This window comes from Myotis daubentonii, chromosome 2 (assembly GCF_963259705.1).
Source record: "Myotis daubentonii chromosome 2, mMyoDau2.1, whole genome shotgun sequence".
Taxonomy (NCBI): Eukaryota; Metazoa; Chordata; class Mammalia; order Chiroptera; family Vespertilionidae; genus Myotis; species Myotis daubentonii.
This window is the reverse complement of record NC_081841.1, coordinates 193,655,504-193,679,730: the sequence shown is the minus strand read 5'-3', so window position 1 is coordinate 193,679,730 and position 24,227 is coordinate 193,655,504. Positions and strand designations below refer to the sequence as shown.

General features: G+C 55.4%; 1 protein-coding gene across 1 annotated transcript; it reads left to right on the top strand.

Annotated features, from left to right (window-relative positions):
* Window positions 1-1,764: 1,764 nt before the first annotated feature.
* On the top strand, window positions 1,765-12,958 carry C2H13orf46 (chromosome 2 C13orf46 homolog). Its single transcript, XM_059681216.1, has 8 exons — window positions 1,765-1,954; window positions 6,640-6,691; window positions 7,258-7,486; window positions 7,576-7,623; window positions 8,707-8,754; window positions 10,006-10,073; window positions 12,568-12,648; window positions 12,821-12,958. The coding sequence occupies exons 1-7, from the start codon at window positions 1,765-1,767 to the stop codon at window positions 12,632-12,634; spliced, it is 702 nt and encodes a 233-aa protein (XP_059537199.1). The 3' UTR covers window positions 12,635-12,648; window positions 12,821-12,958.
* Window positions 12,959-24,227: the final 11,269 nt, after the last annotated feature.

Here is a 24,227-nt window from a genome sequence, read left to right as displayed (position 1 = left end):
TGCCTCCCGGGAGAGGAGGAGCAGGAGGCTCCAGGCCTCCAGTGCCAGGAGCAGAGGTGGAGTCCCTCCTGGAGGGAGAGAGGGAGGAGTTGAGGGGCCTCTAGGATGCCACCCCCCTCTGGGGAGAAGAATGCGCATTCTCATTTCCTGATTCCTTTCTTTTCTCCATTTGGCTTTCATTCAATCGTGTGTTTTTTTAAATTCCAGCCTGGGTCAGCTCTTCTGAGAAGAATCAGCTGTTTCTGGGGGCGCTGTAGAAAGGGGAACCCCGGGGGAGGGGTGGAGGGGGAGGGAGATAGGGGAACAGAAGGCCAGGTGGCAGGTCACAGTTGGCTCTGTTTTCACCTGCTCTTTCTCCTGAAGGCACGAGCTGTCCCTCAGCGCCCACTGCTGTGACTTTCATCGGTGGCCTCCAAGGTCAGGTGCCACCGAGGAAGGTCTCGGGTAGGTGGGCACCACGTCTGTCCCCGCACTGGCACTTGGCTTGGCGACCGAGGCCTCCCCGTGAGCTAAGATGCCACAAGCAATTTGAGGCGATAGAGTGCAGGTGGGATTAGGGAGCCACTGCCACTTCATTCTGAATAGTCACGGCACCCCAAGGGCCATCGGCTGGTTGTCCCCAAGGTCTTGAGTGATTGGAGGAAGGAAAACCGTGTGCTCGGTTAGGGCATCAGGAATGTTCTGTTAGGCTCTGTTATGGACTGATTGTGTCCCCCCAAAAAATCATGTGGCGAAGCCCTGACCCCCAGTGCCTCAGCCTATGACTGTATTTGGAGGTTGGGTCTTTAAAGAGGCAGTTAAAGTCCGGCCAGCGTGGCTCAGTGGTTGAATGTCAACCTATGAACCAGGAAGTCATGGTTTGATTCCCGGCCAGGGCACATGCCCGGGTTGTGGGCTCGATCCCTAGTGTGGTGTGTGCCTGAGACAACTGACCAATGATTCCCTCTCATCATTGATGTTTCTCTCTCCCCTTGCCCTTCCTCTGTGAAATCAATTAAAAAATACATTTAAAAATAAATAAAATTGGCTTTTAAATAAATAAATAAATAAATAAGAGACATTAAGGTTACGTGAAGTCATTAGTGTGGCCCCTAATCCCGTGCGACTGGGGTCCTTGTGAGAAGAGGAGATCAGGACACAGACACGCCGACGTGCCCAGAGGGACGACTACGTGAGGACGGGACAGCCACCTGCAGGCCCAGGAGAGAGGCCTCCAGTCTAGAAGGAAATGGTTAAGGCACGTGGGCCGTGGTGCTTTGATGCCAGTGCCAGCAAACACGGGCTGAAATGCAGAGTTAAGTGGGGTTTCTCGGTCAGTGCAGCTCCAGCCTGCCCGCCCCAGGCAGCCCTGCCTCTGAAGCCGAGGGCGCCTCTCGTCGCGAGGGTGCGGAGAAAACACTCTGCCAGGCCCTGAGGTGCCCGCAGACCCACCCCCACTTCTGGGTTCTTCATCCGTTGCCCAGCTTTGTTCTGTGCCCGCTCTGCTCCCTCAGGTCCCCTGGCCCCTCTTCCTCTGCTTTTCTGGGGGACAAGCCAGGAAGGCCTGGAAGGAGGGAACCCAGCATCCCAAGGGAAGGGCTGCTCTGGATGACCTCTGACCTCTGACCTTGTGTGATGTCACAGGGGACACTTAGCAACGGGGGCCCACTGGGCACACTCTTGGGCTGCTCGCCTCGGAAGGGGTTGGAAGCCATGCCCTCCGCCTGAGGCCGTGCTGGAGAGCCGGGTCCCTCTTCTTTCCTGAGACCTGAAGGGAGGAGAAGGATGGAGAAGGAGGCCACCACTGTGTACAGGAGGCACCGGCCAGGCGCTGGGGCTCCTCCTTTGGGGATGGCCACCGGACACCCCAAGGGGACCAGTGAGGGGGCTGAACTGCAGAGGAGCCAGAGCATGGGCAGCTTACACCAGAAGGGGGACCCCCCGAGCGGCATCCAGAAGCCGTCCAAGGAGCTAGGTAGGGGCCGCAGCCAGCACAGAGCACCTCCGCCCGGCCGCCCCCACGGCCCCTGCCCCCACCCGGAGGGCCAGGGTGGGGGCACTGCACACTGAGGCTGTCAGGCGACACGACCCGCTGGGGCTCGGGTCAGGCCCGCGTGAGTGTCGGCACCCAGGGTGGGTGGCCCACTGGATGAAGGGGGTGAGGACCCACCAGGCCTCGGGGAGCCCTGTGGGCCGGCAAAGCTGTCAGACATGGAGAACACCATGGCCTCGGGAGGGCTGGCGCGGGCAGTGTCTCAGGTTGTACCCTGGAATCTGAGTCTAGCCTCCATCTCATTCAGGGAACCACAGCGCCTCCCGGGGCCTGGGGTCGGCCCTGACCCTGTCGGGGAGGGTACTGCCCATCAGGCTTGGCACTAAGGTGGCCTTTAAATGATAAAGTCTGTAGGTTTATGCCTTATGCTGGCTGTGTTAGCCACTCCAGGATATTCCTAAACATGCCAAGCGCGGCCATGGTGTGGTGGAAGTGGGGGTGGGTCCCGAAACACCCTGGTCCGTCTGTGGACCTGCATCCTGAATGTTAGCTAACCCAGCCCCCACCCCCGCCGCCCCCAGGCTCCTCATGACACTGTCCCCAGAGCAACAGGATCTGAGCTGGTGGGAGGACGCCAGGGACTGAGAGTCATGTGCTGGTTCTCCTGGGACCCTCTCGCCAGCAGGTGGCCTTTGATGAGTAGGCTGAAGAAATGAAACTGTTAAAGGGAAATATAGCTGCTTGTTCACACTCTAGGGGCGACTGTAAGAGGTCGGGGTGTGAACATATTTCTTCTCTAGTGTCAAAGTCCAAAGGTGTGTGGTCTGAGGAGAGAGGAGCTGCTGGACCCTCCACCTCCCTCCCGTTCAGGCTGAGCATGGCCACACTTTCTCGCTCAAGAAGATCTAAGTTCCCAAAAGAGGAGACCAACCTGAGTCTGTGTGGGAAATTTTGCAAGTAGACCCAGAGGGCTCTCCAATAACGCCGGCCATGGAGGGGTGGCCAAAAGGCTTCCGCGGGGCTTATGGTCCCGCCACCCAGGCCCCAGGGTCCCAGGCTGCACGGGGTCTCGGCTTCCCGGAGCCCGAGCCTGAGGGTGCAGAGCGGGAGCCTCGCCAGCCACACGCCAGGGAGGCGGCTCCAGGCCTTGTCCACGTCTTAAAATGAGGGAAAGAGAAATAGTGTCCCTCTCTTTACTGATTCTTTTTAAAATATATATATATATTTTTATTGATTTCAGAGAGGAAGGGAGAGGCAGAGAGAGAGAGAAATATCAATGATGAAAGAGAGTGATTGATTGGCAGCCTCTTGCACACCCCCTACTGGGGACCGAACCCATAACCTGGGCATGTGCCCTTGACTGGGATCAAACCCGGACCCTTCAGTTCACAGGCCAATGCTCTATCCATTGAGCCAAACTGTCTAGGGCAGTGGTTCTCAACCTTCTGGCCCTTTAAATACAGTTCCTCATGTTGTGACCCAACCATAAAATTATTTTCGTTTCTACTTCATAACTGTAATGTTGCTACTGTTATGAATCGTAATGTAAATATCTGATATGCAGGATGTATTTAGGCGACCCCTGTGAAAGGATCGTTCGACCGCCAAAGGGGTCGCAACCCACAGGTTGAGAACCACTGGTCTAGGGCATGACTCTTTTTGCCAGATACATAATAGGAAGAAAAAGTATTTGAAGATCTGTCTGGGCAGCCCCGTGTCTTCTACTGATTTTTTTTTTTTTTTTTGAGGGCGAGAGAGAGAGAGAGAGAGAGAGAGAGAGAGAGAGAGAGAGGAAGGTAGAGGGATAGAGAGTTAGAAACATCAATGAGAGAGAAACATCATTGAGCAGCTACCTCCAGCATGCCCCCTAACAGGGGTCAAACCTGCAACCTAGGCATGTGCCCTGACTGGGAATTGAACCGTGACCTCCTGGTTCATGGGTTGATTCTCAACCATCAGGCCACATTGGCTGAGCAGCTCCTTGTCTTCTAAAACAGGCACATACAAAGCACATGCACATGCACACACATGCATGTGCACAGGCCCATGGGCTGCTAAAGAGTTTCCAAAAGGAGTCAGTTTCTAAATCCCGGCTTAAACACCATTGACCATGAAGCAGCCCTCTTAACTAAGGTGGAGGCTGTATGCTCCTTTTCTCCCTGAGGGATGTCTTGAGAGCTACCCTGGTCCCCCTTGTCCACGGAGGATACGTGCCAAGACCCCCAGTGGACACCTGAAACCACGAATAGTATTGAACACTAGGTTTGCTATGTGTTCTCCTCCATGTACACACCTTTTCCCTGGAAGGAAGCACTTGACAGCTTCTCTTTGGCCTAGCAGAATGGCCAGGACCACCTCTCGTGTGCTTTGGGGCCATCTATACTAATAAAAGAGAAAGATGCAAATTGACCATACCTTTGCAACACCCACCAGCCAATCAGGAGCAAGTATGCAAATTAACCCAACAAAGATGGGAGGTTAATTTGCATACGCAGGCACCGAGCGGCCGGGAGCGAGGCAGGATGCTTGCGTCGTCACCATGGCAACAACACAGGCGTTCTGCACTGCTCCAGCCGCTCCAGGCCTCTGGGCAGCATGGGAAGGTGGAAAGGCGGCTCCAGGCTGAAGTAAAGGCAGAAAGGCGGCTCCGGGTGGGAGCGAAGGCGGTGCCAGCAGCCAGGGGAAGGAAGGCCCATTCTTGCACGAATCTTCATGCTTCAGGCCTCTAGTTATTAATAAGATAAGAGTTACTCAAACACAAGCCTGGGGATACGACACGGCGGCTCTGACAACCAGGGTGGCTGCCCAGCGACTAACCGGCAGACAGCGTACACACGTGGGTGCGCTGGACCAAAGGATGATTCACATCCCGGGCAGGAGGGAGCAGGACAGTGAGAGGTTTCCTCACGCAACTCAGAATGGCTCACAATGAGAACGTATTAATTATTTCTGACACTCTCCATTTCATATTTTCAGACTACAGGAGACCTCAGAACTGAAATTGTGTGTAAGTGGGACTACTGTCCCAAGTCCAAAAATATTCTCTGAGGACCCAATTGTGCCCCCTCTCATATCCCTGTCCTTGGCCTTCAGGGCTGTTTGTCCCTGGCGTGGCCAGTGTCTGCGTGGGGTCAGCACAGCCACAGATCAGGCCCCTGAGACTGTGCGGGCATGAAGAATGAGGAGGATGAAGAACGCCTAGCTCATATCCACAGGGAACTCGGAGCAGTGGGAGACAATGGCGGGTGACACAGCCCGAGGCCACCTGCGCTCAGCACTAGGAAGGCCCGGCCGTGATGAAAAGCTCCCTTTACAGCGGGTCGCTGAGCACTGGGCAGGGGCACCCAGGTCCCAGGAACGGTGGCCTTGGAAGATGGCAGAGCTCAGGAGAGAGGTGTCAGGGGAGGGCCAGATGAGAGAAGGCAAGGACCAGCCGATCAGACTCCTTAGAACAGCAGGATCAGGGTGCAGGGCACCCACTGGGAACTGGGCCGTCACCTCCTCTCTTGGGCAGTCATCCCAGCCCCGAGGCCTGTGAGCCAAAACAACCCTGAGCACAAGGCCTGGAGTAGCTGATCCCACAACCAGATTCTGTAAAGCGATTCTCCAAGACGGGAGCTGCTCAGAGGTGCCCTGGCTATGTCTTCCATCAACAGCAGTACCTAAAGCTTTGGAACTGCCCCCAGGCTGTGCTTGCATCAGGGCCCTTGGTGTGGGGGGCAGGGAGGGGGGACCAAGCTGCTGTGGGAGGAGCCACTACTCAGAGAGCACCTCAACCCTCCCAGGCTCAGAGGGGACTGCACAGAAACGAAACTTTCAATGTCGCGACCTTGAGTCCCCTCGGAGGCTCGCTCAGGTCCTGAAGAGGGTCAGGGAACCCCTCCTGCATAACTGCTCCGAGGCTCTCCTGGACGACAAGCCTGGCAGCGAGAGGTCTCTGTCCTGGTGAAAACAGTTCACGAAGCTCATGCTCTGATCCTGCCAAAGTCACCAAAACGCAGCTTTACCTTAATTATCTCCTGACAATCGCTATGCACGTGAGGCTGCGGCTGGAAGAACAGCTCCCTGGATGCCAGGCAGATTCTCGGGCTACTGAGTGCACTGGACCAAGATCCCGACTAGCTGGGCCTCGGGCAGCACTTTCCTTGGGAAAATGACACAGGAACCCCCCTGGCCAGGCCCTTCCGAGGAGGAACAAGGAGAGGAGGTTCCTGAACAAGCCCTGTGTGTCTCAAGGGCCACCCCCTGTGGGACAGGCTTGCCCAGTGGGTCCCCGCCCCTGCCCTCCACTCCTGCTGCTCCCAGTCAGTGTGCTGTGCGGGAGGATGTCAGGGCTGCCCGAGGGTCCTGCACATCTAATGTAAAGACAGTGCTTTAGCTTCACCTGAGCTCTGCCTAGAGAGGCAGAGATGGTGTGGGGTGGGGCCTTGTGCAGAGTGGGTGTCGTCGGGGCAGGGAATCGGGAGACAACCTGTCAGGATAAAAACTGAGGCTGGCCTTAGTCATAACCATTAGTCACCAGGCAGACACTGGAGCTGCAGGGAGCCCAGCACCCCATGGGCTGGCCCCACCCTCGCAGGGCTGAGCTGTGGGCCTCGGGTGGCTGGCCGGCGGCGCTCCTGCACCACACGGTGGGAGTGTCTGACAACTTGCTCCTTCCTCCTCAGAGTCTGAAGATCAGGGAAAGGACCTGAAAAGCAACGCCGAAGATCCCGTCTGGTAAGTGGGCTTAAGACTTGGAGGTCCTGAAGGAGCCCTGGGAGTCCTGAGAGGACCCCGGGGGTTCAGATGGGTGGGTCTGAGGCTGGGGGAACCAGGGTGGTTCTCAGGGCTGCAAGCCCCTCTGCTCCCCTCCACCCTCCAACTACAGCTGTGTGGTGGCCCCGGAGTCCTGGAGCTGGCACCTGTCCCCAGAAAAGGAGTAGCGTCATCCCAGGTGGCGGGGCCGGCGGAGGCTCACGCTGGGGAAGGTCTGGGTGTGCAGGAGGGAGGACAGGAGCAACCTGAGCATCACTGCTCATCCTCTGCACATCGCCCCTCCCCTCCTCTCTGACGTGTCTGCCCACCCACCATCTGCCCTCAGGAAGGAGGCAGGCCCTGCACACGCAGGCCCCTCTCTGCCTCCCTGTCCAGGCCCCTCTCTGCCTCCCTGTCCAGGCCCCTCTCTGCCTCCCTGTCCAGGCTGGAGCTGCTCCCAGAGCTGCCGATGCCCAAGAGGGAGAAAGGTGTCACCGGGAAGCTGTCTCCATGACACCGATTCCAAACCCTCATTTCCACTCCTACAGTCAGGCAACCCTAGAGGAAGACAAGCAGGAGAAGAACCAGGATGCCCTTGGAAAGCTGGACCATGGGAGTGGAAAGCTGGACCATGGGAGTGGAAAGCTGGACCATGGGAGTGGAAAGCTGGACCATGGGAGTGGAAAGCTGGAGGTTGAGAAGAGCGACTCAGAGGCCAGCGACCAGGAGGAGCATGAAGAAGACGAGCACACAAACAAATGCTCCCAGGAGGCCAAGGTCAGGCCGTGGTCCTTTAACATCCATGTACTGCTGTCCCCTCAGGTCAGAGTCCTGCCTTTATGCACCTGTTTGGTGTCTTCTTACAGGAACAAGAGTTGGAGTCCCTAAAGCCAGAAGACCTTCTGGAAAAAGAGGCAAGAGCTGTTTAATTTGGTGACAGCAGTCTGATGGAGAGGCCTATCAGGCATAGTCCTGCTGGACCATGAGCACCCTGGGGACATGTGGTCCCAAGTCATCTAGACAGGACCATGGTACAGGCTGGACCAAGCCTTGCCCTGACCCCAGAGAGCCTTCCAGGTCAATCTCTGTGCTCTTGCCCTCATGCTGGGGCATCCTAATTCCAAATAGTGCAGTGGCTAAAGGCATGTGGGTCCTTGACAGGAGGCAATACTCAGCTTGACTAGGGAAACACCCCGAGTCCCAGGCCCTGGTGCGTTGGCCAGAGACATGTCAGTGCTATAGTAGCAATTGGCACAGGGCACTTTCTCAGGGAAGGTGGCTGTCATTCTCCTTCCTAATCCATGTGGTAGGGAATGGAGAGGTAGTTGGATGTGTTTTACCAGGATTTACAGTAGATGGTCCTTGGTGTGACTCAGGGGTTCTGGGGAGTCCTTCACCCACCCCCAATACTTCCCTTGGTGTTGATTAAAGTGCTACCATTGGAAACACATTCTGGACTGAGCCAAGGTGCCAATAAGAGACCCTGGGGCAGCAACACCTGAGCCACCTGGGCTTCTCACACCTCAGTACGAGCCTTCTTGACTGGGTAAAGTGGGGTCCCAGGTAGGTTTCTGGAGGCAGAATTAAAGGTGCTTCCCAGTTGAGCAGGTCTGAAGTGGGCTTGGAGGGGCTGCTCCAGATCTGGACATCGCCTGTCTCCTGGAGGCCCTGGTTCTCAGAGGGCAAAGGTGGGAGAAACCCTCTGGGTCTCAGGGCCCTGATGGGAGGTGAGCAGGGAGATGTGGGAAGGCCGTATTCCTCCCCCTCCCTCCTCTGCCAGAGATGGCCCATGGACACCTTGCCATCCACACTGCCAGCAGCTCTCTCCCCAGCTTCTCAGGAGCCCCCACTGAGCACTGCCAGTGCCTGGTGGTCCCAGTGGTCATTGCTCAGACCCTGACTGGGGGCCAGGAGTCCACTCTACCTCCCAGAAAGTCTATTCAACTCCCTAGCTTACACAAGTCTTTCATCCACGTCTCTTTGGTTTTCATTCACAGAAACCATCTATGTTTGTGGAGATTGATCTGGGAGACCATGCTGAAGAGGTAAAAACCCTTCACACAACAAAGCCAAACCACCCACCAGGAAATGCTTGTGCTCAGGCCCACAAAGATTTTCTGGGGAACTTGCCCCGTGCACGTGTGTGTTAAAGGCTGAGGCAAAGATAGGGACAACAGCATCAAGAAAGCTCCAGGGTGTTGAGGACTGATCTAGGGGGCTGGAGGGCACCCCCTCCTCTTTTTCATCCTCCTTCACTCTAACCTGCATGCATTCCAACACTCTTGGGCCTGGGTCAACCATTGGGGTGCCCGTGGGCCCTGAGAACCTCTTGTGGGATCATGCTGAGGTGTTAGAAAGGGCACAAACTTAGGAATTAGGAGGCCTGGCCTCCATATCCAGCTCTGCCAGTAAGTGCTCAAACAAGTCACTATACCTCTCTGGGCCTCAGTTGTCTCATATGTCAAATGGGTATCTTAGTAGTACCCACACCCCAGGGTGGTTCTATAAAGCCCTCAAACAGTGTCTACTACCCAGAAAGCCTCAGTATTAGGTATCATCATCTAACCACCTAAGGAATCTGGCCCAATCTTTGCTTTGAGTCCCACCTTACTTCACCACCACCACCATCATCAGTATCATAACTATCATCATCATCACCATCATCACCACCATCATCACCATCATTACATCATCACCACTATCACCATCATGTTCAGCAGCATCATCATCACCATCATCATCCCATCATCACCATCATCATCATCATCATCATCATCATCATTTTCTGTAAAGAGGAGTGTTTGACTCAAAGGTCTCTCTGGGCTGTCTTTTCCATTTTTCTGCTGTAGTGAGCAGTCATGCTTGTAGATATTTTTGTCTTGGCCAATTTAAGCTCCGGCCTGAGGGTTATTTTTTTCCCAAATTGCACCTTTTATCTCTTTGCCCTCAGAACATGCTGTACAACGAAGAGAGCTGATTAACTCCTGACAAGGCTACCATGGGGCACCACATGTTCTAAGGACTCAAGGAGGCAGAGTGGAGACTAAGGGCCCACGTATCCTGATCTACAATCTAGAAATCATGGTGGCCCGTATCCAGGCCACAGCTCCTTGGTCAGGGCCCCGTAATTAGAAATCTCCACTTGAGGCTCCCAGTCTTGTGGGCTTGTGCTCAGGGCCAGTGCAGTCTTCAGGTCTCCATCTGCTCCTTGGGCAGGCCCAGCATGTCCAGCCTGGGGCCTGTGGTTGACCCCCTCCCCCACCCATCCCCTAAAGTGCTTCTGCTGCTCCTCGCAGGTGGTCACATGTGCCATGAGAGAAGAGAAGTGGTCCCAAATGGACATGGGGGACTTGTCAGAAGATGAGTGAGTATTGGGCTCATGCTCGGGGAGGTGGGGAGACTGTTCCTCTACCCCGGTTTCTAGTGGGTCCACTGTGCCTCCCCTCTTCCTCTAGAGCAGTGACGGCGAACCTTTTGAGCTCGGCGTGTCAGCATTTTGAAAAACCCTATCTTAACTCTGGTGCCATGTCACCTATAGAATTTTTTTGATATTTGTAACCATAGTAAAACAAAGACTTATGTTTTTGATATTTATTTTATATATTTAAATGCCATTTAACAAAGAAAAATCAACCAAAAAAAATGAGTTCGTGTGTCACCTCTGATACGCGTGTCATAGGTTTGCCATCACTGCTCTAGATGCACGCAGTGTCCTAAGCATTTACCGAGGCTGGGGGGCGGGGGGGGGGGGGGGGCTGAGAGGTGGGCAACAGGGCATCGAACCTTCTGCAGTGGTTCTCAATCTTCCTAATGCCGCGACCCTTTAATACAGTTCCTCATGTTGTGGTGACCCCCAACCATAAAATTATTTTCGTTGCTACTTCATAACTATAATTTTGCTATTGTTATGAATCATAAAGGAAATATCTGATATGCAGGATGTATTTTCAGGGGTCGAGACCCACAGGTTGAGCACCGCTGTAAGGGATCTGGCACAACCTTTGCTTTGAGTCCCACCTAACTCCATAGCCAGACTCTCTCTTCCCATCCAATCAAGCAACAAAATGGGCAGAACCGGGGGAAGGAAAAAGAAGGGAAGAAGGGCAGATGAGAGTAGGATATCACCTCATGGGCTACAAAAGCTCACGCACCTTGGTCCTGCCAACAGTGGGAGGACCCCTCACATGTGTCCTGACCACCCACACTCTATTGGGGTGAAGATTGTGTAGGGCCATTGAAGCCCCACCACTTCCTGAGGCCATTAAGGGTGCTGGGAGAAGGTGGGGTACTTACTTCTAGACCACCCAAGGGCTCATGGACCTATTTTATTTTAAACAATACAGAGAAGAACACAAGGAAGAAAAGAGCATTGTATTCACCGCTCAGAATGAACAACTATATTAATATCTTGGTTTAATTGTTTGCATACTTTCAAAAAATTTCCATTTGCTTTGTAAAACTGACACACAGTCATTTTCAACAACTTAAATAAGGTGGAATAGCACAACAAAGAGGAAATCACCCAAGTTTCTCTCTCAGGAACAGTGAGGACCACACAGGATTTTGAAGTGTAGATTCGGACCTGGTTTTGAAGTGTAGATTTCTGACACACAGACAGGCACTGGTGAAAATTGGCTCCTGGTGAAAATGGGCTCCTCTGTCGGTGCCATTTTTCTGGATCGCCAGCTCTGGATGCTTCTAGCATTACGGCCCTTCGCCTATTTGGCTGTGGCCATTATTGCTACTTTCTGCCCAGATGTGTGTGTATTCGGGGAGAGCGTTTCTGTGAGGCATTTTGATTCCGTCTTCACTCAGACGACCCACCTCTCTTCTGATCTTGACTTACCCAGCTGGTCACGTTGGCTTTTATGACGTGAAAGATTTTGGGATGGTCTTGTCACGCTCTCAAATCTAGGCCTAAAATAAGCAGTCTTTCCTAAGCAGACCTTTATTTTCCTCTTCGCTACTTAATGGACATAGTGACAGATTCAGCCACACTAGGTGCAGCTTGGCAGCTTTATTTTCTGCCCCGAAGGTCGGACAATCCCAGGTCCACCCTCCTGGTCTCTGGGTCTCGGCCCATCACCCCCAGGACCCAGCTGCCCCGGGAAACCTGTGAGGCAGGCCAGCACTCAAAAAGCAAGCTGTGGCCACCGGAGGCCTCTAGGCCAGTGGGAAGGGGTCTGCAGTGGGCCCCTGGAGGGCTAGGCCTGGACACTTGCTGGGCAAGTCACCTGTTTGTTCTGCTGTGCTGCTCACCTGCAAGCTCAGTTCCCCTCAGAGCAAAAGGCTTCTCTGTCCGGCCTGTGCCTCTGGCCCACTCAGATGGTGGGGTCAGTTACCCATATGCCAGTAGCCCATAGCAGCCAGCGGGACATATGGGCACCAAGCCATGGTAGTTCCTGCCAAGGGAGGGGGGCTGCCATCTCATACTGAGGCAGCCTTGGAAGTGGAAACCCCAGCGACCACCCCACAGGGAGGCAAGCACAGGCTGGGCTGGCCGTGGGAACCACCCCTGTGACACCTGGCTCAGCTAGTCTTTAAGGGTCTCTCGTGTCCATGGGTCCCTCCTGGCCCAGGCCTTCCAGGACAGAGGACAGCAGCCATGGTGGTGGGCAGGTAAACCTCGAGCATCTGGAGGAAAGGCAAGCCTGGCTCTGCACTGGAATCCGCTTTTGTGTGCGGGGCCCGGAAGCCACAGAGATAAGACCTTGGCTCCCCGGGACATGAGCAGTGGGGTGCAGTAGAGATTGGAGCAGAGACCCCGTGGCGTGCATTTGGGGTTCAAGGGGTGTTGCCAGCACCTGTGGCCCGGGGCCTGTCTCTCTCTCAGCCCCTCCCCTCCTCTCGGCCGCCAGGACCAGGACCAGCTGGGTGTGCTGCATTCCATACTCCACCAGAAAGAAGGCGAAGGAGAGTGTGTAGCGGCCCTGGAGAAGGTACTTTGCACATGGTGACAGGGGTGAACCGGGGGAGTCTGAGGGGGACAGGAAGTAGAATAGAGGGGGCCGGGTTGCCTGCCTGCCCTCCCCCCAGCTTCCTTGGTTCCCCTCAGCACCCACTCCTTCTTTCTGGCTGGTAACCGAGGGGTCTCCACTTCTGTCTCCTGAGGTCGGCCAGGAGGTGCAGAGGGACGCAGACAAGCAGCCCTGAAAACCCCACAGGAACCTGTTTGAAGGGCACCAATGAGGCGCGTGTGAATCACTGACCCACTGGGTGAGCCATGATGCCATCTTTTAAAAAGACACAATAAAGAGTGAACAAAGACGTTCTCTCTCTTCTGCTGCCCTCGGCAGATCCCCCTTCCTTCCTTCTGTGCATCTTGTTCCATGAAATGTAAATGGGGAAAGGGAGGTGGGCTCAGGGAGATGGCACAATTCTGGGCTCAGAGAGACGGCACGATGCTGGGCTCGGGGAGATGGCACGGTGCTGGGCTCGGGGAGACGGCATGAAGCCCGGGCTTCCCAGGACATGGGCACACAGCCCTTCAGATCCTAGGAAACCTCATAAACAAAGTCAGACCCACAGACCTGGAGTGGGCCCACAGAATCAGTCCCAGATTACCTGGGGGCTCAGAGACAGCCTGAATCAGGGAGCTGAGGTGCTGCCCCAGAGATGAGCTCTCCTGGGCGGGGCTGTGGGGCTGCCCTGACAAATGAGCAGATGACAGAATAGGCCACTGTGCTGAGGGCTCATCACACCTCGAGGCTGGGCTCTGCTGCTCGTCCCCCTGGAATAGGAGAAGCAGGAAGTACCCTGTGTCACAGCCCCCTGTCCCTGCGCCCAACCACAAACTGCTGCCGACTAGAAAGGCACCCAGGAACATTCCAAGAAGCCACTGTTTGTCCCCTGGCTGGTGTGGGAGTGGGAGGAGGAGATTCTGGTGGGAAGGAGGGGTGGGCTGAGCCAGGGCTCTGAGTCCTCGCCACAGAGCAGCATGGGCCTGAGTCCTTTCCCTGGTTCCTCTGCACCTGGCACTGTGCCACAGGCCAGGAAGGTGCCTGGCCCCAGGTCACCCTTTTCCGTTTGTCCATCATCCATCCCTTGCTGCTGTGTGTAGCTGGCCTCATTCTGAGCCACGTGCAGCTCATGCTTGCACAGTGTGGCTAGTTTGGCAGTTTTTTTCGCTACTTCACATATAAACTCTCCCAAATCAGAAGTATATTTCACTGTTCATTGGGCCTCGTCCATGTCATCTGGGGGTGTCTGCGGGGAGAGTGAGTCCAGGGTGACAGCCTAGAGCCGAGGTTGGCAAACCGCAGCTTGCGAGTCACATGAGGCTCTTTGGCCCCTTGAGTGTGGGTCTTCCACAAAATACCACGTGCGGGCGCGCACGTACAGTGTGATTGAAACTTCGTGGCCCATGCGCACAAGTCGTTATTTTGTGGAAGAGCCGGTATTTTGTGGAAGAGCCACACTCAAGGGGCCAAAGAGCCGCATGTGGCTCGCGAGCCATGCTTTGCTGAGCCGCAGTTTGCCAACCACTGGCCTAGAGCAGTGGTTCTCAACCTTCCGAATGCCGCGACACTTTAATACAGTTCCTCATGTTGTGGTGACCCCCAACCATAAAATTATTTTCGTTGCTACTTTATAACTGTAATGTTGCTACTGTTATGAATCGTAATGTAAATATCTGATATGCAGGATATATTTTCGTTGTTACAAATTGAACATAATTAAAGCATAGTGATTAATCACAAAAACAATATGTAATTATATATGTGTTTTCCGATGGTTTTAGGCGACCCCTGTGAAAGGGTCCTTCGACCCCCAAAGGCAGGGGTCCTCAAACTTTTTAAACAGGGGGCCAGTTCACTGTCCCTCAGACCATTGGAGGGCCAGGCTATAGTTTAAAAAAAAACTATGAACAAATTCCTATGCACACTGCACATATCTTATTTTGAAGTAAAAAAACAAAACGGAAACAAATACAATATCTGTATTTGCATGTGGCCCGCGGGCCGTAGTTTGAGGACCCCTGCCCAAAGGGGTCGCGACACACAGGTTGAGAACCGCTGGCCTAGAGGAACCTTGGTTTGCAGACACGGTGGTTGTGGCTCATGCCTCCTGCTCACATGCCAAGCTCCTGAGAGGCGGGCAGGAAAGCCAGGTCTCCCTGGAAGCTGGAAACCATTGAGCGAGGAGATACGTGGAAAAGTTCCGAGCCTCCAACCTGAGTGCACCTGGCCAGTGGAGGCCCCTCTGTCCTTGCAGAGGCTCCCACGGAGCAGGTGCGACCTGAGGAGAGCGAGCACAGCCCTGCCTAGCCCACCCCTCCTTCCCGGAGGAGACACACACCAGACCCAGGGGTGCTGAGAGGCAAGGTGAGCCCAGGAGACAGAGAGAGAGCAGGTGACCTTGGGGAATCTACACCCACAGAGCAGTGAGAGCTGTTTATTCGCCGTTGCTGCCACAATTACTTCCAAGTAGGAAGGAAACCAGAGCCTCCAGCCTGCAGGCCCCTGGTGGCCATCGACCTGCTTCTGTCCTGTCTCCATGCGGAGGCTTGGCCAGCAGAGTGGCCCAGGCAGGGGGCAAGGGCGGAACCCACGCCTCCTGCTTGGCGAGGTCGGCCAGTCAGATGGCCATTTAAATTTAGGGAGGGGTGAAGCCAAATTGCCCAGGTTGCCTATAAATCGTTCTCCTGGACTTCCCGCTCATCGGGGTCTCCCAAAGAATCAGCTTACGGGGATGGGGGGGTGGAGGGGAGGGCTGATGCAAGTGGCTCACTCAGTGACATTTTCCATCACGACAGGCTTGGCCAGTGGTCCCCGGTGGTGGCTCCCTGTAGACCCAGGCCTGACCCAGTTTCCTCCTCTGTCCCTGTTGTCCCCACACTTACTCAGATACCAGTAAACGAGGGAGGTCAACATAGTCCTCCGGGGGCAGGGACAGGGCAGGCCCCAGGCAGCCCTCGGCCACTTCAGCCCGGACACACCTGATGGAGCAACACCAGCGACACCTGGGTGTGTCCCTTCCCAGGGCCCCCAAACACCCATGGCAATGTCTCCATCTTATTCTTTCCAATGTTATCCTTCTCCCCAAAATCCAATATGCATTTTCATTGTGCATCGTGTGGGAAATAACAAAAATAATCGTCGCATTACCTTGTTTATCAGTAAGAATTTTCACATATTTCACTGAGGTGTGTTCTCTCTAGATCAGCGGTTCTCAACCTTCCTAATGCCGCGACCCTTTAATACAGTTCCTCATGTTGTGGTGACCCCCAATTTCATTGTTACAAATTGAACATAATTAAAGCATAGTGATTAATCACAAAAACAATATGTAATTATATATGTGTTTTCCGATGGTCTTAGGCGACCCCTGTGAAAGGGTCGTTCGACCCCCAAAGGGGTCGCGACCCACAGGTTGCGAACCGCTGATCTAGATACATATGGAGAGAGCTATATATGGAGATAGATAAATATCGCTTTTTAACAAAATGGGCACCCTATAGTACCACAGTTTTTTAAAACAAGTTTTTATTCCATCACAAGCATATTCCCCACTGTCATCCATGAATGTTTATTGAACTCCTACCATGGGCCAGGCACTGTTCTAAACACTAGGGGTACGGCAGTGATGGAAGCAGACGCCTGGCCCCTCGGCGCTCCGCTCCCCTGGGGGAGACAGATACTGCACATCCAGCGCCTCTGAATTCATCGGCACGCAGTGCCCTCAGAGTTAGCTACACCCCTTTGAAAAGTGACATTCAGCGCTGCCCCACCCCAGGGCCCGGAGCACCACGCCTCCTAGACGGCAGGCGGATCAGCGAGATGTGGAAATGTTGCACAGTGGGTGGCGCTGAGTGGAGGAGGGTAAAGGGGAGGGGGTGGACATCTGTAACAGTGTCAACAATTTTTACAAAAAAGGAAACGAAAATGTTGCTCCGTGGGCCCAGGTGATGTAGGGGCCGCACAGAAAGAATGAAATGCCAGGGGCCATGAGACTGTGCCAGTGGCAAATGCTTGGAGCATTTTGTGTGTTTTAAGTCATTAATTCTACAACCTACTAAGACGGGTCCTAGTATCATACCTATTTTGTAGTGGAGAAAGTGGGGTGCATAGCAAGTAGCAGGGTTTCTGAGTGTTGAGAGGGAGGCATGAGGTGCTCTAGGGGACGCTGGTCAATAACAGGGCACCCCACTGGCCGCTGCCTTCAGAGGTCGCTGTCCCAGGGCACCAACCTACACACGCTGTTGCTGCTACTGCTGCTTATTTCTAGTCTTTTCCTGCAGCTTCCAAGGAAAGCAATACAAAAGGGGATGCAGCAACCCTCTCCCCTGCCCTTTCTGGAAACCCTGCAGAGACGGACAGCAGCGCTTGCCCAGCGGCGCCCCCTGGTGGTGAGTTCAGGGCAGCACCCTCACAACCTCTCTTTCCGTCTGAAAGTCACCATCTGAAATCTTTCACCAAGAGGAGGCAGCATGAGGCTTCATCACTCTTACAGAATTTTACCTCCCATCTACTTATTCACTAAAGGAGAGGGCTAGACTCTAAATTCACTGTTGGCCGTCAGTTGGTGGGCAGGGTTGGGGGACTTGACCCAGGTTCTGGGTGCACCCAGTGCCCCAGCCGGACCAGTTCAGGGTTCAGGACTTATACTTGCAGCCCAGAGGTCAAGTGCCCCGGAAGATGGCTTTCCCTGAACCATGACCTTGTGACCCCATGAACTCTGTAGAACAGACATCTCCCTGGCATCTCTATCCAGAGTCTCCTGGGTACCTCCCGAGGCTGGACAAAGCTTGGCTTGGGTGGAAACTCACTCTCCAAATAGATCCCTCCCACCAGGACCTGAGATATTTCACTCCACAAGACAAACACTCCCTCGAACTGCTGACATACTAAGGCTGCTGTGTGCCTGGTGTCACGGATGGTCCCAGCCCCCAGTGATGTTGGGGCACCGAGGGCCTGCCTTGGAGAAGGACCGCGGCTGAGTAAGGCTGGCCTGGCCAGGGCATGCAGTGGATTCCATTCTGGGGCTGCTGCGGTCAGAGCTGATGGGACTCCAATAGCAGCTCAAACTGAGAGTGTCTGGGACCAGCCCAGGCCTGGGCAGTAAGGAAGGTACTCCTGTGTCTTGCCTTTTCTCCCGCTGCCCTGTGAGACCATTGTCCCTTCCCAGATGCCACCTGCCTGAGTATTCCACCCGTGTGCCCTGGAGAAGGGACAGGGGAGGAGGGGCAACCAGGGGGCAGGAGAGAGGGAGACCCCTGTGCTAGACCGGGGAGGTCTTCCAGGTACTGACTTCTCCAGTATGTAAAAGTCAACAAGACAGGCATGTGGGCTGGGCTGCAGGAACCCTAGTTAGGACTGGTTAGACTAGCGGTTCTCAACCTGTGGGTCGCGACCCCTTTGGCGGTGGAACGACCCTTTCACAGGGGTCGCCTAAGACCATCCTGCATATCAGATATTTACATTATGATTCATAACAGTAGCAACATTACAGTTATGAAGTAGCAACGAAAATAATTTTATGGCTGGGTCACAACATGAGGAACTGTATTTAAAGGGCCAGAAGGTTGAGAACGACTGGGCTAGACTCACCCAGGACCTCCCACCTAACTGCATTGACTTGTGACAGGTTTTCAGGAAAGGGTGACAGACACAAAGCAGGGCGGTTGCCTCCTGTCAGCTCCTTTTGGGTCAAGCAGGACTCAGTCGCGCCCAGGACCCAGCCAGGGTGTGTGGTCTGAGGGCAAAGTTATTTCTTTCCTGACAAACGTGACTGTGTAGATCAGGGCCCTCCTCCAGGATCGGGGCCTGGCACTCTGTGGAGCAGGACATAGATGGGTTCCATTCCCACAAAGCCTTGAGACTTAGGCAGAGAATGGACGGACCCATTCTACAGATGAGAAAACTAAGGTGCACGGCGGCAGAGAGCCAGGTACCGAGGATGCCTGGTCACAGTCCTTATTCTGCTCCCAGGGGCCTGGGAGCCCTGGCCCACGCTACAGGACCTTCCACCCAGCTGGGCCAGACACTCCCGCTGGCCTCCAGTCCCCCATCCTTGCCAGTGGGGGCCTGACCTAGGCAGGCTCCTTCATGACTCTGTCCCCACGTGCCGTCCATCAAAAACACCCGATACCCCTTTTCTCCACCTGCACTGCTCCCTCCACCCTGAAGCCACCCCATGGACCTCTGGGAAATCAGTTGTCATTCCGAGTGCCTTCCTGGGTCATGTCAGCACACTCCAGGTGGCAAGGGTACTTGGTCGCAGTCTTCCACCCCTCCCCACAGGAACCATTCTGTCGTCCAGGATGCCAGCTGCCCCTCACATTCCAGCTACAGGAAACCCCCATCTAAGACGGCCCCCTGTACGCTGTCGGGTCACCATCTTATTTACTGTGAAGCAACTTCACAGTTGTCCGGCTGTCAGGAGATGGGTTTGTGTCCTGCGATCCTCCTGCTGCAGATGCCAGCAGCCCTGCGTGTAGGGGACCTTCCACGATGACCTGTGGGAGGGAGGGGGCGAGGAGGAGGGGTGTGGGCTCTTGCCTTGATGTCCTCAAACCCCAGCCTCTGCAACCTCGTGAAGGGGACTCCACAGTTGGCACCCCGAGAGTCTGGGCAGGGTGAGAGTAGAATTCCTGCTGGGAAGACCCCCAACCCTGCAAATATCTGGCCTGGGGAATTGCCCAGGAAGGAACTGGCTTGGTCAGGCCAGCCACACACAATGCCCAGAGGAGGAGCCATTGGAACACCCCCAGGCCAGGCCACAAACCCCAGCGGCCGGTCAGAACTTACCACGTGCGCCCGTCCGCCCGCCAAGAATGCCTGGCTCCTCCGCTTGGTTTTGGGCTGCCTCCCCTGCTTGGGTCTCCGAGGACTGGCCCGGGGTTGCTGCGTGAGGTCCCGGTGCTGTTTACTCTCCGAGGCGGTACTGGGAATGCCGACCCCCGAGTCCCAGGGAAGAGGGGAGGGAGGACGCGGGCACAAGGAGGCTTTTCTGCCTCCAGGCCGGGTCCTGACATTTCATAACACTCTGTTTTCCTCACCCTCTGATCCAATTCTGGGCTGCGGGACACAGCCTCCCAGCGCAAGACCTGCCCCTTGGCGCCCAGATGATCCTGTTACAGCCCGGGCTCCAGCCTCTGTTTGGCATGGTTTTTCTAAGTAAATAATTGGGAAATAAATGTGATTTCTCTGGTTTGTTAGATGCCCACATGTCTGTTGCAGCAGCTGCTTTTGTTTGTAAAATGCAAACCAATATTCAACTCAGAGGCATGTGATCGCCTTGGGGTCACTTAAGCTTTCTGAGGCCAAGGGTCCCTGGCGCCCCCCGGTAAATGCCCCAGTCAGAGGTCCCTCAGCCCCACTCCCACCTCAGACAAGAGTTGGTTAGTGGGCAATTAAGAAGAGGTGTACGGGGGCAGGAGGGGGGTGGAAGGGAAGCCACTGACATAGTGGCTGTCACCTGGGGTGGGAGTGTGGGGGGCAGATTTGGGGAGGGATGCAGGATGAGCAGAGCCAACATGTGACTTGGGGGTTAGGATGGATTACACCTTCACCAGGTCCCAAGCCTGCAGGCACCAGTCCCCTCACTTCCAGAGAATGGGGTGTCCTGGGGGAGAAGCCGGTGCCGACTCAGCGCTTTGCTCACCTCGGTCCTTTATATGAAGGACTGGGCTCCGGGGGCTGCAGAGGTCAGAATGGACTGTCCCTTTCCTGTGCTGAGGCCTCCTCCTCTCACACACCCCTTGTCATTCGCGTGGGAACCAGAGGAAGGCAGGTCCAACGCCACTTCCCGATTCTTCGACACCAGCTGGGTGTCCGGCAATCCCACTCTGACACCAACTGCCCCAAGGATCAGTGCTGACCCCACAGGTTAGGGACTCAGCCTAGAAAGCTGTCCCCACAGCTGAGGCCACCTGCATGGAGTGCCCAGGGCATCCACGCTACGCTGGCCGAGCTCCCATGCCCTCCTCGGCTGCCCCACCTCCCACCTCCCAGCACCCAAACCCATCCTCCGTGAGCCTCATCCCCCAATCGTTTTCATCTGCAAGTCAATCCTTGGCAACTGATGATCAGAGGCCTCCAGAAGATCAGAGGCCGGGGGTCACAAGGGGGGTTCCCTCCCTGGAGGCCTCCAGGAGACCCCTCTTTAGCACAAAAGATGTTCCAGGGGCTTGAGGAGCTCAGTGCCAGGACCTGGGACAGAGACCAGACATGCTGACACCACAGCCATGTCCCTTGGCATACTCAGAGCCGTCACTCCTGTCAGCAATGCGTTGTAGTTCTCAGTGTGCAAGCCTCACACTCCTTTTGTCCAGTCGATCCTTCAGTGTTTAATATTTTTGATGGCGGGCCCTCCCAGCAACACACTGTCTGTGATGCACCCAATGGTTGGACCTTTATTAACATTGCTGGGCGGTACTCGAGCTGCGGAGCTGTGTTTGGGCAGGTATTTGCAAACGTCACACCAGCCTTGGACGTGATGAGAGAGGCCCCCAGGTTCCACGCTGGAAGTTGGGAGGACAGCCTGGGCCCTGCCCAGGGTGGGCCTGGCCCTCTGGGGCTTCTGGCGTCCTAGACGAGGCTGCATGGGGGTTCTTAGAAAGGGCAGGAGGAGCACTCCGTGCTGACAGTCCAGAATTATGGGGGAGGGAAGGAGGGAGGGAGCCAGGAAAGCACACATCATCCCAGCCCCCGGCTCTCCCATCAGCCCTCCCCAAGCAGAGGGCATGTGGAGTGCTGATGCCTGAGAGGCAGTCTGCGGGGGAAGGAGAGGGACTGGGATCACCCCCACGGTGACAGAGGTGATAGCTAAAGCGGCCAGACCTCTGGGTTTCCCACACTCTCACTGCCTGCTCACCTGCTTGACTGTGTCCAGGGACCTGCCCGTGTCGGCCAAAGCCATCCTCTACGGGCTCCTGCAGGTGGAAGTTGAGAATCAGACATGGTCCCCAGGGGCCCAGCCCGTAGTGCAGCACAGAATGTCCTCTGGCCACACGTGCGTGTGCACGGGCCAGGAAAAACGCCTGGCCCCTTCAGCAAGCCCTTGCAGAGTCCTGGCCTCTGGTCCCTCCCGCCCTCCCCCACCCCCAAGTCAGCAACTCCTTGAATCTGTCCAAGCCCTTACTCATGCTGGACGCCATCATATCAGGTGAATATATAAGCCCTTCAGACACTGAGCTCCTTGCTTCTGAGGAGCCATCTGCTGGACACTTGTTGTAGGGGAAGCAGGGATAAAATTGCCGCCGCCAGTTCAGCTACCCAGGGCAGTGGCAGCCCCAGTCCTCTCCGGCTGGGGTTCTGGGATAGCCGGGTCCCCGTGTGGCTGCACCCCTGTCGGGCCCAGGAAGGAGCCCACACTTAAGTCCAGGTGGGTGCTCCCGGCTCACCGGCCACAGCTCTACAAGCAGTCCTGCCTCCGCTCGCCCAGAGCTGAGGAGTGGAAGTCGTCCGTGGCACTAAGCGACAGGGTTTCGCACGGACCTTCCGCCAAGCACAGAACCCTGGCCCTCGTTTCCAGGGCCTTGTCCAGTCAGCGGTTTGCATCGGCACACACTCGTGCCGTGTGTGTTATTCTCCGGTTAGAATCCAGAGCCACCTTCGCGCATTTTGCTGATCACGCGGCCCCTCTGTGGCCACTGGCAGCGCCTTCAGGCTGCGCCCAGTGTCCTTTGAGAGCTCGTAACCTTTCTAGTTCATTAAATTTGGAAGCATTTCCAGGCTGTCTGGCCCCACAGGATGCTCCAGGCTCATCTTGTACCGCCCCTGCCCCGGTGGAGTGATGAGCCCACCACTTCCCCAAGAACCTGGAACCCGTTCAAAACCGAAAGACAAAGAGGAGATCAAAAGCGGAAGAGAAAATGCCAGAAGAACACGCTAGATGGAAAACTGATAGGGTAGTTAGGGCCAAGGGCGCACCTCTCTCCTGAGGAGCTTCTGGGAGTCCACCAGGCCAGGGGCCCCTGCAGCTGCCGGCCCAGGTCGGGGAGACCTTGCACGCCTGGGGGCCTGGGGCAGGGCCACACGGAGGCCTGTGGGGGAGGTTTTAGGCGCTGCAGCTGAAGGTGGGAGGAAGAGGTGGTCACATTTCTTAATCACAGACACCAGTGAGCCCAGCTGTGGACGGTTCTCAAGGTCTCCCTGTGAGGTGCAAGCTGGAGGGGCCGGGATAGGCCCTGGCTGCTAGCTCTGCGTTTTGTCTCCATGGCAACCGTTCTGCTGGTCCTGGACTGGTTAGAGTTTTCCTCCCTCCCTCCCCGCTCGCCTTGCCTCTTCAGTGCCTCCTTGGTTAACACCGCCCCTTCCCCATCTCACACACTTCACAACCTTTTATAGTCATAACTGGACCCAGGAGGTGCTGACTTGCGGGAAGTTGCAGTGCCTCTGAGGCTGTGGCTCCTGCTCAGCCCCCGAGGTGGTTTGGGGGTGTGTGTGTGTGTGGTGGGGGGGTAATGGGTGAGACCAGCCATGGCAGGCACATCCTGGGGTGTCTGAGCCTGCTCGCTGGCCCCATCCTCACCACGTGCTTCAGATCCACTACTGGTTATTGCTCACAGCGGCGTCTGCCTTTCCTTCCATTCTCTCCTGCTCAACACCTGGCGCCTTTATGACTGGGGCAAATTCCTTTCACAAGGAATCACGTTTAACATTTACAAGCTCTTCATACGATGATCCATTTGGTCCTCGTGTAAAACTTTGCAATAAGTTTTGTCATTAGGTCTATTTTGCAGAGGACAGCCTGGAGCACCGAGAGGTCATTACAGTGGCCCAGGACACACAGCACATAAGGAAGTCAGTAAGGACCTGATCACTGGCTCCCTGTGGAGGATAGGACTTGTGCTTGTACCCGTTTTACAGCTAAGGAAACTGAGGCAGCCTCGGGCCTCACACCCAGAGGCTATGGAGACACTAGCCCAGCATCCCTGAGGCCTGTCTCCTGAACCCTATTCTGAGAGATCACACACACACCGTTCTGAGAGGTCATCCCTCATGGGCATCACAGGCCTGGGGCGCAGCTATAATGAGAGCTCAATTTCCGAGGAGAATAGGGATGAGCCAGGTGAAGGCTATTGGAAGGGGTGCTGGGCCGTGGGGACCTCTGAGCTAAGACTCGGAGGCAGGAGAGCACTTTGTGTTTTCTGGAATATAAAGTTTGAGGCAGAAGGCATGGAAGACCAACTCACAGTGGTGGCCTGTAGGATGATGACAGCTCTCACCCCAAGACCTCCATGTCTGAATCACCAGGACCTGCAGGTATGTCACCTCGCTGCTAAAAAGGACTTTGCAGATGGGATTAAGTAGGAATGTGGAGATTGTCCTAGATCGTCCTGGTGGGCCCACTGTGAACACAGGGGCCCTTGTAAAATAGAGATAGGAGGGGAAGATGCAGAGAGAGGTTGGAAGGTGCTGTGCTGCTGGATTTGAGGACGAAGGGTGGGGCCGTGAGCCAAGGAATGCAGGTACCTCTCTATGCTGGGAAAGGTGAGGCACAAGCTCTCTGTGGGGCCTCCAGAAGGAACCAGCCCTGCAGCACTCTGACTAGAACCCACTGAGACCCAGGT